Source organism: Nasonia vitripennis, chromosome 1 (assembly GCF_009193385.2).
Source record: "Nasonia vitripennis strain AsymCx chromosome 1, Nvit_psr_1.1, whole genome shotgun sequence".
NCBI classification, from domain to species: Eukaryota; Metazoa; Arthropoda; class Insecta; order Hymenoptera; family Pteromalidae; genus Nasonia; species Nasonia vitripennis.
The window spans coordinates 27,698,929-27,713,317 of NC_045757.1; the positions used below are offsets into that span (position 1 = coordinate 27,698,929).

The following is a 14,389-nucleotide window of genomic DNA, read 5'->3' on the forward strand; positions in this document are numbered from 1 at the left end:
TACGTTTTAATGCCAAAAAGTGAAAAACAATTTTTAACTTAATAATAATACTGATGTGGTATTATAGATATGCCCAACTAAAATATTAGCAATATTTTAATTTATTTTTTTACATTAAGATTTGATAAAACTGGCCAATTAAACTTAACTTTTTAACGAATTTCAACCGTTAATTTTCTACTAGGGATGGTATACTTCTTTTAACGCAGTTGAGTAATAATTTGTCACCGGTGGAAACTCTGGCTAGTTTGCAAAAGTCCGTTGAACACAAAGTTCGAGTATAACAAACGTACACAATACCACTGCGCTGTGGAAAATATATAGGACTTGAAGTTTTGACAGATGCGCAGTATAATCCTTGTATACTTTGAACAGTGTTTCTGCGCCGGGGTATATGCAGAGAGAGTCGCAATGTGAATAGCCCGCTTGTTCTTTAGAAAACTACTTGAGCATTATAATCGCGTTTATATTTTATGTCGTTGTTGGTACTGCTGTCGCAGTTAGGGGTTCACACTGCGAGGAAAGCGCTAGATTTCCGTTGCATAATTGGAGAATAAAATGTTGGTTATATTGACGTGTAAATTTTTGATACCGTCAATTATGCATTCAAATGTAGACCGATGTAAAGGCAGTAAAATTAATACGACAGAATAGCCGTGGAAATATTGACTATAAAATGTACTGAGCCTGCAGCGTAGCAGCTGCTCATACCACTCCGTTTCGTCAAAAACGTGCAATCTTATAGTTCTCTACTATATAATTTGACCTCTTTCTCTCTCTCTCTCTCTCTCTCTCTCTCTCTCTCTCTTCTATATTTCCCACCCCTCGTGCCCGTCTACTCTGTATTTTTTCTGTCTCTCTCCTTGACTCTTATTTTCGAGCCCATATATACACAAAATACCGTACGTATAAAGCCTCTATTATCACTTGAATATTTTATAACAAAATCCACTTTTCTCGAGGTCAGTCCAAGCGAGGACTGAAGACCCCCGAGAAAGATCGTAAACGCCGTGGAATCAGACAAAAAATCCCATCCACCACTCACCCAATAATGTGTCTAGCTCGACGACCGCACGATGCACTATCTCCTCGACGACGCCCCTTACACGCACACCCCGTCGCAAAAAAAGAACCGCCAAGGAGGCACCATCCACGCGCGCACAAACTATACCTACGCGTATAGCCCGCAAAGAGCGAGTAGAAATTTCCTCGCGAATTATACACCACCACCACCACCACACAACGCTCGCCCTAGCTCTGTGTACGCTGCATATGTATATGTATATACGTATACGCGGAATGAGCTGAGCAGCAGCAGCAGCTCTTAATGAAACTCTGGCTCTCCCTTCTAGACGGGGGCGGCGCGCCATACGCGCCTAGGGGATGAAAATTGATGCGCGTCGCGCCCCGTTCTCTCGAGTGCGAGCGCGATGGAGATACCCGACAAAAGCGGGTGCTCGCTTTTGCTACCGCTGCTGCTTTTGTCTGAGTGAGGCTCTCTCGATCTCTCGTTTTTAATGTAGTTTTTGCTTTTTAATTGTTGGTTTTTTTGCGAGATGGGGAGAGAGACGGTTATTTTTTCCCAGCAGAGACAGAAGAGTCCTTTTAAAAGCTACTCTTGTGAGCTTTGCGCGTGCCCTTTTTATCTCGTAGTGTAGTAGTAGAGGAGCTTTGGAGTGGAGAACTTCGATGTAATTGCGGCATGAGATTTTTCTCTGAGAGCTTAACTACTCTGTGGTTGTTTAATTGTCGTGACATAGGGTTTTATAGTTGAGGGAAACATTTTGTATTTGGGATTGTCCAAGCTGATGAATGGGAAAAAAGAGAAATAGTTCAATAATGAAACTATTTTAACAGCCTTTCGCTCGGAGTAATCCTTTTTAATACCTTTTTTCGCAGGGACTTTATATTGTCGCATAGTATACTCTGCTGCGGATTCCCTCATGATATCAACGGGGATATTTTTAAGCTTCCGTTATAATCCTCAGTATTATGGTCTAGTTTTTTGGTTTAGCTACGCATCAGTAGAACCTATTGGTGTCATTGCTGTAGCTAAAATATTATCGTTTTGATTCGGAAAAAATTGAATAGTATTTTTTTATAGTTCAATAAATTTTTCATAATAAATCATTTTGTAATGCTGAGTTTCCAACTCACGAACTTTTATATCATCTGAATATATGTTAGAAAAATAATTTTAAAAATATTATTTCACAAATATTTTTTGATAGGTTACCTACCTCAAACGTTTGATGTTTTATTCAAATTATGTATATGAAAGCAAGCAGTACACTAATTAGTATTATTTATTTACCAAGCCAAAACGATCATGAGCGAGGTTTATACATATTTACTTGAATCATGATAATTAAATAGCAATTCTGTTCAAATAACACTATGTGAAAACCTGTTGATTTAGGATTAAAATGCACCTTGTGTGTGACTGATCGAATAATCGGGTCTACATCCCTCCCTATATAAAAAAGTCATGACCGGATGAAGTGAAGCCAAGAATGCGTCAATAAGATTGGCTCATGTAGTGCGCATGCGTCAAAAGTATCGTTAGAATTTTTTGATTTGTTTTTGATTTCTAAAATTGATTCTAATATTAAAAATGTAATATAATACATATCAAATTATAATTTGTGTATTTATAATATTCTAGAGACATTCTACTCTCGAGACTATTCTATTCTCGAGACATAACCTTAAAATTTTAAAAGGAAGTTGGCGATGAAACTGCGGCAATTTTGAAATTTATATGAGCGCGAAATGAATCATATATTGTAAAGTTTGATATATTTCCGTGATAGACAACAAATATTAAAAATATCAATCAAGTATTTATATTCCATTTAATAAGTTAATGAAATTATAGTCTACTACAGTGCGCGCAGCGAATGGAACTTGAAATGGAAAACAATTGAATTGTTTACACAGCTTTATTCGCGGTTATTTTCTGTCGTCGTCGCTGATCGCCTCAGGACTGGCGCTTTGCATTGTCTGCGCGACGCGAGCTTCGGAAGCATAAAATGCACGCTTGCCCGTATGTGACGCAGGCGTTTGCTCGATCCGATGTCGTTACCATACTTTTAACTGCACGCGCTCGTGGCATGTATGTATAATGCATGTGTGGTGGACATGCGCGCAAAAATCGACGCTTTGAGATCGTCTGCCTATTATAGAGTGTTGCGTTTCATTCGGGAAATTGGCCAACGACATGAAACGCGTCGAGTCCTTGCAAGCACACGTGCACTTACTTATTGATGATTAATTTATTAAGCATTTGATGTGACAGCTTTTTTCAACCGCATGAAACTGACCGATGCGTAGAAAACTAACTGTTATTGGTTATGATAGAATTATAAACAAAAGTTGTTGATGGCGGTACTAAAAAGTAATTTAATATGTGAATACATTATATTTCATGGGGTTCTAGATAGCATTTATGAAGCGTATCCTTCCATTCATTGTATTTATAGGGGGTCCAGACAGATGAATCATCGATGATAATAATCTGCTGATTAAAGAATAAATTACAAAGTTAAAAGACTTGTATTCATAAATGTACTGGCATCCACATGCATACTGATATTTTTAAAGAATAAAATAATAGTAAAAAATAAAGATATTAAAAATAACTTATAAGGTTAAATGTCAACTGCATATGCTTGATTTAATAACTACGAGTTTCCATTGCTGATCTATGATTATGATTCAAAATGACCAAAATGCAGATCATGGATGATACACGCTATAAAAATGTAAATTGGAATATTTTTCTCTTTTCATGTATTATAAAATAACTTTGTGCAATTGTCCTTACAATAAAAATTATTACGCATTTTGCATTATAATCTTAAACCACGAGTTGTACACACTATGTACAAATTAAATGTTTTATTTGCTGTAGCTATAAAATCTAAATTTTATTATTGCACAGTTTCAAACTAAAATTGTCTTTAAGAATATTGTATCACTTCCTGCTTCGTATGAGTATTGCAAGTATAACATTTTCAGTTTAATGGTTACCTTCGTAAAATGCTTTCCTTGCTAGACACGTAAAAAAAACAAGATTTATGTGCAGTATAATATATTCAATCAAAAAATCTCTTAAATATAAACTGTAAACTTAATTTAGCTCTAATAATCGTAACAGAGTCAAAATCCAAACCCTTAGTAATAATGTACCCATCTCTGCCACATACATACAATATTCATCAGTGGTGTGAAAGCAAGCTTTTCATACACCACACATAGGACCATTATGAGCACTAGAGCAAACAATGAAACTTCTGCCTCAGCTAAAACTTTAAAGCCTGCAATTTCAATGACTTCTCAATCCTAGCGCGGAAAGTCAGGTTCAAATCCCCCGTGAGGATTTGCGCAGATTCAGCAGCGACCTCCTCCTGAGCGTCGTAATGCCGAATAAATTCGTCTGAAGGAAAACACGATTAAACTCCGTCGAGCGAATACGGGTATATCCTTCCCTTTGCCTCGTCTTGCGCACACACGAAGTTTGGAAATAATATTGACTGTCGAAGAGTCTTTCTCATGATCCTTCGTGATCTTCGCGAGGGCGCACGCAGCTGGAGATGTATCCCTTAGACGACGACAGTTTAGAGCTTCCATTCAGCTTATGCAAATGAGCTGGGATGGATTATCATTTGTTTTTTATTGCCTAAACTCTTATCATTTGTTATAATTTCGGAAAAATTGTTGTATATTATTGTTGCTTTTATACTGCTACTGCCTTACTGCTGCTTGAACTTATCATGCCGATCGCTGTCTTTTCTATGTCCATACTAATTTAAAATGTAAAATATACAAATATAAAATATTAGCCTCGATAAATACAACTATGCATCGCGTTATCAAAATACGTTTTAAGACTACCTGAAAAAAGCCCCCGAATCAAGGCTAATCATATATTGCACCACCAAGACACAAGAAACACATGTCGAATAATCCAACCACAAGGTCGACAATCCCGGTTAACTTTATCAAAGCTCGCGAGTCAGAATTCGCCACGGGCGATAAATGCCGCAATCAGACACATCGCACTGGTACAGCTCGATAAAGACCGTAACTTCGACTCCGCATGCTCTCCCGTTAGCATATATACAGTATAAAAAGCAAGGGACGCAGACGCACGCGTATACTGTCCCAAAGTCCCTGCAGAGCTCTCTCCCTTTAAGTTGTCTCCTGCTCGCGTCAGGGACTTTCCCAGGTTTTCCCGGGGAATCGAATCAATAACTCGGGGGGGGGGGTTTCACAGGACTGCGAGTGGGGAACATACCACCGAGGGGGAAACAGAGGAGAGATTGTGCGAAACGTTTTCGGGCGTCGAGCTATAAGGGCGTGTAAGTATAGAGGACGGCGTGCCTCGGGCTGTACAGCCGAGTAGGCGCGCTCTTTGTGTCCTCTACTCTTCGTCGATGCCAAATTGGCATCTTCTCATTTTGAGACATGAGAGATCGCGTCGTTCTTGTTTCTCTCGTGAGACATTGGTTCAGTGTAGCGATGCCAAGAAGAATAATGTTGGCACTTGCGGACTTTTAAGGCTATACCACCGCGACCCATATTTATGAATTGCTTGCGCTAAGCACGTTGTTTATTTGACATTATCTGGTGTAAAAATAGTGATGGACTGATCCTTGTGTTTTGGAAGCGTATTCTTCGCTCTTCTTTTCATGTTTTATTGAGATAGCATACTATAAAAATTCATAGTTATATCTTTATACAACAAAAAGAGAATCTCGGCAATTTCGCCGTTCTATTCATGTACCGAACAAAACTCGAGAAAGCTCTCGTGTCCTTCCAATCGAACACCTGCACAAAACACCGCGTAATTAAAATTCCGCGGGTAACAAAAGCCCGATCGCTCTTTGTCGTTGTCCCCACAATACAGTCATACGAAACGACTGTACTGCGCCCAACCCCACAAATAAAAAGAAAGGAGTAATCGAGCTCCATCTACGTTGGGTCTCACACTGCGACGTTGAAAAATTCCGCTGAAAATGCGCGGTCCATTGTCCTCGAAATGACCCTCTAGGATCCTCGATTTCCTCCGCTACTCCACACGCATCCACACACTCTAGGCCGCCTACGCTTACTCGCGGAGAGGCGGGGGTGTCGAGGTGCAGGGATGACGAAGAGAGCCGCCTGGCAGAATGAAAAAGGGGGAGGAAATCAGGGGTCGACGAGCCGCCGCGGTGAAATAGTGCGCGCGTTGCACATAGGATACGAATCGACGCATTAATGCGTTTCTGGGGAAAAAAGGAAGCGGACTCGCTATACACCGCGTGGCATTGAATTGCGAGGCGTAAACAAAGCCCTGATGGAAGAAAAATGCACCCTATGACTGCTGCTGCAAATGTATGGATGTATGAATAGGTATAGCTGGTATACTCGTGTGTGATTCTATGGAGTATAGCTAAATGAATTCGGATGCTGGTGTGTGTGCGTGGACTTGATCTTGAAAAATGAACGGGATATTGATCGTGAAATACGTAGGGATATTCTAGATATTTTTGAAGAAGAATAAAAGGTTATAAAAAAAAGGTTAAAGTGACATTGATTTTTATATGATATCAAAACTTTTATTAAACGCTAAGAAACATTACTATAATATTTTGACAAATAACGTACTAGCCGGTGTAACAAAACGATTTATGCCTCTCAATTTCTTCTTTCTGGAAATCATAAATTAAACATCAGATTACAAAGATATTGAGCACACATTGTACACAACTACTTCGTTGTAAAGAAATTAAATATTTCTGCTAATATTGTATATTTCTTGAAAATGAATAAGAAGAAACTATTCGTATCTTACCAGACATTTTTAAAACCTTCCCAAGATCCTATGCGTTTTTTGTTGTGCCAGAGTGCTTGCATTAAACATAGCCTAGAGGTGTAAGCAAATGCATTCCGTGCATGAGTCACTGCCTTGAACTAATTCTGCAATTTCAATTAGGAAATATTTGAAAACTTTAGTGTACATCACAAATGACAATATGGTTTACACAAATTCGCACATGTTGAATACGTTTGTAAAATAAATTCTATGTATAATCGAATGATTTGTACTTACGCTTTTCTTCTTTCCATTCGCTCAGCTGTAGCTTCAACAGGATCTTTTGGTACTTCTGGAGCTTCGTCAGCACTGATCATTACGATTGTAAGACAAAGCATACTAAATGCAGCAATAGAAGAGAATCGGGAAGATAGCATCTTGATATGTTATGTTGGGCGATTGTTATTACTGAGTAACTATACTTATCAAAGCTCACACAATAAATAATGCACATGTTAAAACTCTTTGCCCGTTTATACCCAAATTTCTTTTCTGTTGTTAATATTTTACTTCCACGTCACCCTACTACGCATGCACAATCGAACAAAAATCATAATCTTGTCAATAGCACGTTTTTTTTATTCACCAAGAAGCGATTTAGTGTTTCATATTATCTACGGGAAAGTTTACAACACAAAGTATAACATATAACAATCATAATATTTACTGCTGCGATGCGGAATGAAACTATACATGAATTTCGAATAAAAAAATCGTGCTTTGACAAAATTACGATTTTTTTTTGCGATTGTGCATGCGTAGTAGGGTGATGTGTGGCAGTAAATTATTATCAACAAAAAAGAAATTTGGGTATATAAGAGCACAGAGTTTTGACATGTGCATCATTCATTGTGTGTGCTTTGATTATAGCAACTAGTCACTCCAGTAATAAAATTCGTCTAACATAACATATCAAGATGTTGTCTTTCCGATTCTCGTCTATTGTTTCATTTGGTCTGCTTTGTCTTACAATCGTAATGATCAGTGCTGACGAAGCTCCAGAAGTACCAAAAGATCCCGTTGAAGCTACAGCTGAAAATGGAGAGGTAGAAAGTGTAAGTAATCATTCAGCTTTAATTTATGGTACAAACTTATCCACTTCAGTGCGTGAATTTAACAAGACCATATTAGTATTGATAATTTACCAAAATTTTCGAACATTCTGTTATTGAAATTGCAGAACTGGTCCAAGGCACTTGCTTATGCACGCAATGCATTTGCTTACACCTCTTCTTTATGCATTATGCAAGCAGCATGGAACTGCAAAAAACACGCATCATCTTGGAAAGCCACCAAAGAATGTCTGGTAAGATCTGATAGATTGTTTTTTTATTTATTTTCAAAAAAATATACGACATACAGCAAAAAAATTAGTTTCTTTATAATAAAATTGCTATATTATAGACTGGCCATTACGGGACACTTTTGAACGCCGACCATGGTATCTCACATAAAAAATATATTTGAAGTGCCATGGCTGACGTTCCAAATATTCAAAGTAATCATTAACGGGCAGTGTACGACGGTTTTAATATCGTTGTACAATAACAGATATTTATTTTTTGTTTTATTTTCAGCGTGAACAGATTGAGGATCATAAGTCGTTCTGCTACACTGGTTAATATAAATTTTTAAGTTTTAAGTCTAACTTTAATTTATAAAAACAAAATACTGTAAATTAAATTTTTTAATGCCGAATAAAATTTTTATATGATTACATCAAAACATTATTGTATGCTTATCTTTACTATATAACCGTCCATTGTGTAAATAAATTTCGAATATGTGATGGTACAGGCTTATAGGACAGCAGAGCTCAAAAAAAGCATCAAGACATGTCTTTACTGCTTTCATATGCTTCTCTAGACAGAAAGAGTAAGAATTTCTCTCTTATCTTTGATGAATTTTCTTACATGGTAGAAAATTCAAAAAGTCGAACGTATAAGATCTTAAGCACAATTTTAAATGATGCATCCCGGGTAATGTAAGCAAGCAACTAACCGAGTGGGTACAGCAAGAACGGACGTAAACAGGGATGACTCGATTCGACAGAAGATATGCGCACGTCTACGCTGGCAGCACAAGGCTGGTATTACATTCGATGCGATATTGATTTGCGCGGGGGTGGTTCTCGCAAATGAGAATGTGAATCATGAGATACGAGATTTGTGATACTATGTTGGTAAGTAAGCTTGAATACTTACTTACAGCGCATTATTTAACAAGAATAAACATGAATATACAAAATTTTAATAAAAAAAATTTGAATAGTATAAAAAAGGCCTCATGCTACAACTGCTTTTGGGACATATGACATTTATAGCTCAAACGCCTTGGATTTTAAAATACAATCAGGCTAAATATAAACACTAAATGGTATCAGGTAATTCGGTCACTTGTTAGTTTTTTCGAGAAGCGGCATAAAAGGTAAAACTCTTGACCGCTGGCTGTTTACCAGGAACTGAGTCGTGCTCTGATTTTCAATTCGTATAAAGAAAGCATTTAAAAAATATTTATTCTTAAAATTTATATCGAAATGGATATTTTATGATTAATTCTGTTCATTAAATTTGATGTGTCATGCCAATTACTGCAAAAGTATATAATTGAATACAACAGACTCACACAGAACGATAGCTTTTCTTTTAAATTATCATCGAACACATTGCATTTCCGACTGATGCAACGACAGCAAAAAGGAGAGAATATCTCTAGCAACATCAGCAGCATATAGAAATTCTCTAGTCTTTCACCCCATCCCCCTGTTTTTAAAAACCCGCTCACGTATATCGCCAAGTTTTTCCCACCCGACCACTACACACTCGGTAAAATAGAAACGTTCCAATAGCACGTCCTGGAAACGAGGAGGAAAAAAGTTGGAAAACGCGAGGAGAAACGTAGCGTTCGACCTCCGCTTCGCGTTCACTGTCGTGACGACCGGCCGAGTAGCCGTGCGTATAGGTGCATTGACACTCTTCTCTCGCCGCGAGCGAGCCATTAGCGACTACGACGACTGCCATTAGCGGTGCAGCCAACGCTTCGCTGTGCACGTGCAGCACGTCGTCGCGAAAAATCTGTCGACGCCAGCCGAGTAGAAAATCTATTCGAGCTTCCGTGAGACGCGTCGTGTATAGCGTTATTATCTTGTACAATACGATGTCGTGTGTGTTATATGCGCACGTGTGCGGGGGACAACACTGTTAGGCATTAATTCATCTGACTTTCTTTGCAGAGTCGGAGGACGTAATGCGCTTTGACGCGTGTCATGGGTTTGCGTATGTCAGGAATCTCATTTATATTATGAATATATGCTTACTCTGTGTTGAGAACTGTTTGAGAGTCGTGTATGACGTGCAGAAATGTAACCCTTATTAACTTAATCCACATTATTTCTTAATTCAGTCTGCTTAGCTAAACTTTGAGTCTTTGAAAGGTCTAATTTTATCTAAAAGGAAGACTGTGCGATATAACATGAAAATATAAAGTACAAAATGAATAGTAATAACTGCTCAATGATCAGAAGTCGTTAAATCCACCGGAAGCATCGCATCTTCAAAAAGCAAAGGCAACGCATGGAAAGTGACTCCTGTAATATACCGTTTCTGGTTCAACCAGGATGTGCCTGATTTGTGTTCCGATCAGTCTAATCATAAACGCGCTAGCGCGTTTGCTATGCACGTTTTATTGTCGCCTGAGATTCTCGTCATGCGCTTTGACGCTAATTCGATGTCCGACGTAATGTAATTATAATAAATATATTTCGTAAGCAGAGTTTTTAGCGGTTGTCATATCGGACATTATTATCTCAGGCATATCTTGATAAAGGCGAAATAGGCAGTGGAGCGTGACGTCGTAGTCGTGTGTACAACATTGTGCGCGAAACGTAAAGTAGCGTTATCACATCAAAGGTTTATCCGCGCGTTAGCTCCATTGTCCGGTGAAAAACACGTAAGATTCTCACTCTTGTTAGTACAATAGACGGAGAGTGTTGTACACACTGTAAAGCCATAATTGTGACAAGTGTTCTCAATTAAACATGCTTGTGCATTGCAATATTTATTGCGTGAGGGAATAGAGTTATCCAGTTAAATATAACTTGCAACACTTTTTTGCACAAAGCTATGTAGAAAAACGTTTGTTACTGTGAAACCGACTCATTAACTCCGAGCCGACAAGACCAGTGCGTTTCGACAAGCCAGAGAATATCCGTTGCCTCTCTATACATACCACCAAAAAGCCAGAATTGTAAACATCGCGTCCACGAGAATTAATGTTGACTCAGGCTCCAGTAGTAGCACCACATAATCTCCGGCATCAAAGAACACCAAGACGGCTACATTCACGTACGCACATACACATACACTCATCGCACTGCAACCCGCGCATCAGACGGGGACACGTGTTTTCCGTTGGGCGCAAGAATCACGAGGCAGGATGTGGCGTTTCAACGAGTGTGTCTCCGCTCTCTCTCTCTCTCTCTCTCTCTCTCTCTCTCTCTCTCTCTCTCTCTCTCTCTCTCTCTCTCTACTGCAAACGAATTTGGGATGAGCTGCCGTCACACTCGCTCACACACACACACGCACGACGGCGGCGCGATTCATTGAGATCCATCTCGCGTAGACGCGCGAGAGCTCCGGCCGGAAGTACGTATAATCATACGCGCATTGTCGCGCGGCTATGTGTGTACGTTCCGGTGCCTCTTTTTCTCTCGGCGAGGAGAAGAGCTTTTGCTTCGAACACAGCTGGTGTGTCTTTTTCTGGCGGATTCTGACTGATGACGGTGTGCGCAGCGGCAGCTGCGGATTTTTGCGGGTGTCGAGCGAGGAGACTACGAGGCGTTGCTTGAACTTGTCAACGTACGCGTCCGATGAGATTATTTGGGTAGATCTTATATTTTTTTGACATTGCGTATAATTCGAGGTTGTTTGTTGTGAATGCGTGCGGGCGATTAGAATTGAGAGCTGGGCATTATTGAATAATTAATTTCATCGGTTGTTGCACTCGACGATAGCCGCATTCATTACCAAGGCTATATACTGGCTATAATGTATTGAATGCGAGTTCAATTATCAGGGACTATGGCTATGCTGGTTGATGTATCCTTCGTAATGAGATTATGGGCAGTGTATGTACCGGCTATGAGAGCATTAAGCTCATTCAACCGTGACATTCACTATTTGTGTGAACGGTAATTGGTATTTATTTTAATCTAATGTAAACGATCGATCTACGCAACGTTTGCATGAAACTTCAGAAAAATTATATGAAACGACTTGCCTTGCGCAGCGCGAGACTGATTGAATTAATTAAAAGACTTGCCAGTTAAACGTCGGGCTGAAATTGAATGAGCCGGTAATTAGCATAAGTTTGATTTATCACCGTGCGAAGAAGTGAAAGAGGAAAATGAAATTTGCGCTGCTTCGCAGTCAAGTTCTTTTTGAGATAACAGAACTTCTAGCAAACGAGCGTGAAGAATGTAATTATACCAAGGTGATAAACCGGATGTACGGAGGAATCGGTTTGTTATCTTGTTAAAAAAAAAATGATCGAGTGAAATCAATTTTCCCAATTCCCTGATTAAATTCAAAACGAAGTTGAAGCCAGTCGAAACTAACGAAGCAAAAATGCTAACTAAGTAGAGTTTTTTTCTAATTACCCTCTCGGTTCGCAAATGATTTACACAAAGCGTCCCGCCGAAAGCTTAATTCTCCTAAATGAAAGAACGCGATTAAAAATTATTCCGATACTGAGAACGAGAGACTCGTGCACTCCCTCGGCAATAACGAAGCCGGCGTCTAGTAGTAGTCCTTATGGGAATACAAATTTAGTCTCAAGGTAAATTGCCTCTTTTTCATGCCACCCTCTCTTCTCTTTTTGTTGCAGCCGTTTACAACTGGCGAGGCGACACGCGCTACGGTCTGCCGCTCGAAATCGGCGAAACCCTACAGATCCTGGAAGAGTGTGCAGGTATGGTGTTATTTATTTATTTAATTTTTCTAGTTTTGTAATATAAGAGGAATCTCTTATGAAATATTAGCGGCATCAAAAAATAAAAATATCATAAAAATATATGCAGTGTTGTAAAGATATTGAAATATGTTCACCGCTGAATAGAATTTAAAAATACTTCCTTCGATTGCGATGATAATGTAGATGCATAAATCTAGCTTTTTACTAGCGCAGCTGTGAGCACATCTGAGCACTGTAATGCCGTTAGTTTCCGGAATAATAAGTGCTAGAGAGTACGCAAGCTAGAGAGTACAAAACCGATACGCGTGCACATCGTAAACTGTGGCATTTAAAAATTTAGTCACTCACCTGACCTTGCGGGACGATATCGCGAGTCTAAAAAATAATTTCAACCTATGATTCACCGCAAATGATTATAAAAAGTTTCCTAGATTAAAAATACCCTCTCTAAATTATTTTCGAATGATTAATGCTACGCATAACTCGTTCTATCTGCTAAACGCAACGGTTATCCAACTGGAATGTCGTTTCTGAGAAAAGTTGCATCTCCGCTAAATTATCTAACCGAACATCCGTTTCGAAAAGATTGCTTTTACTCGTAATCGCGAACCAATGTGTTGTAAAAATGTTGCATTGGTAAAGATTCAGGAAATCGATTTACAAACCAAATTTTCTTTTTCCGAGAAAAGCCATGACTACGGTTGCGAACAATTTCGATGAGAAGAGCAAGAAAACACTCGTATAAATATTTATTGATTCCAGGATGGTACAGGGGTTTCTCCATAAAGAATCGAGCTGTAAAGGGAATATTTCCAAGTTCCTACGTGCATCTGAAATCATGCAAGATCGAAAACGAAGGGCTCTTCGAATCGGTCATCCCACTGGAAGACCCTGTTGTTCGAGAAGTCACCTTAGTTTTGCGAGAATGGGGCGGCATTTGGAAAAGACTCTACGTGGTTCGTACATTTTACATTACATTCGTATTATTATTTATAGAATCAATGCCATTTCTGCCTTTCGAATCGACTAAAAAACTCGTCTGTCGTTCTAATCACATTCTCGAAATCACTATGAACGTATGCAGTTTCAAACGATGTCAATAGCCCTTTGTTGCAAACCTAGATATAGCCAATCAATACAGAGAGCAATTCGCTCATTGTTCTTTGCAGGATCGGGAAACCTACAAGTTCAACACACTGAGAAAGGTGATGTGCGAGCTGCTGGAATGGCGCAGACAGCTCCTCGCCGGGACTCTCACCACCGATCAGACGCGCGAGCTCAAGCTGCAGATCATCAACAAGGTCGACTGGGGCAATCGGTGAGTAACGATAAATTATGAATGAGGAATTCTCTACAATTTAGCGCTGAACAATGCGAAATCATGCTGGTTGCACGTATTGAATTCTCTTTCTCTGCTCGTATCGTGTATAATGAACTCGATTCTTCGAGAAGTCACGTTTCCTTCTTTATCTTGGATTTGAGTTTTTATTGGCATCGACCAAAATTTGCGTTACATTTGCATTTTAATCTTGTCGTTGAAAGCGGTAAGTATGAATAACG

The 14,389-nt window shown here is 39.1% G+C and overlaps 2 protein-coding genes and 1 long non-coding RNA gene across 7 annotated transcripts in view; 2 read left to right on the plus strand and 1 right to left on the minus strand.

Moving 5' to 3' along the window:
• Positions 1-14,389, plus strand: part of LOC100118634 (dedicator of cytokinesis protein 3) — an 85,648-nt gene that overhangs the window by 7,495 nt on the left and 63,764 nt on the right. For all 5 annotated transcript variants that reach the window (XM_032595965.1, XM_016988848.3, XM_008213988.4 and 2 more), the window contains exons 2-4: positions 12,743-12,826; positions 13,592-13,785; positions 13,999-14,147. In XM_032595965.1, the coding sequence (XP_032451856.1) occupies positions 12,743-12,826; positions 13,592-13,785; positions 13,999-14,147 (427 nt within the window). The remainder of the gene's footprint in view (positions 1-12,742; positions 12,827-13,591; positions 13,786-13,998; positions 14,148-14,389) is intronic.
• LOC107981941 lies at positions 6,577-7,485 on the minus strand. Its single transcript, XR_001729618.2, has 3 exons — positions 7,097-7,485; positions 6,839-6,963; positions 6,577-6,695 (listed from the first exon to the last, which is right to left on the minus strand). It is a non-coding gene; the product is annotated as an uncharacterized LOC107981941 (long non-coding RNA).
• Positions 7,696-8,584, plus strand: LOC107981940. Its single transcript, XM_016988851.3, has 3 exons — positions 7,696-7,914; positions 8,040-8,165; positions 8,437-8,584. The coding sequence occupies exons 1-3, from the start codon at positions 7,777-7,779 to the stop codon at positions 8,479-8,481; spliced, it is 309 nt and encodes a 102-aa protein (XP_016844340.1). The 5' UTR covers positions 7,696-7,776; the 3' UTR covers positions 8,482-8,584.

Bases quoted from the DNA above. Each gene is read 5' to 3' on its own strand.
- LOC107981940 (XM_016988851.3), top strand. From the start codon at position 7,777: ATGTTGTCTTTCCGATTCTCGTCTATTGTTTCATTTGGTCTGCTTTGT. The intron at 7,915-8,039 runs GTAAGTAATCAT...TTGAAATTGCAG, and splicing joins AAAATGGAGAGGTAGAAAGT to AACTGGTCCAAGGCACTTGC. The intron at 8,166-8,436 runs GTAAGATCTGAT...TTTTATTTTCAG, and splicing joins AAGCCACCAAAGAATGTCTG to CGTGAACAGATTGAGGATCA.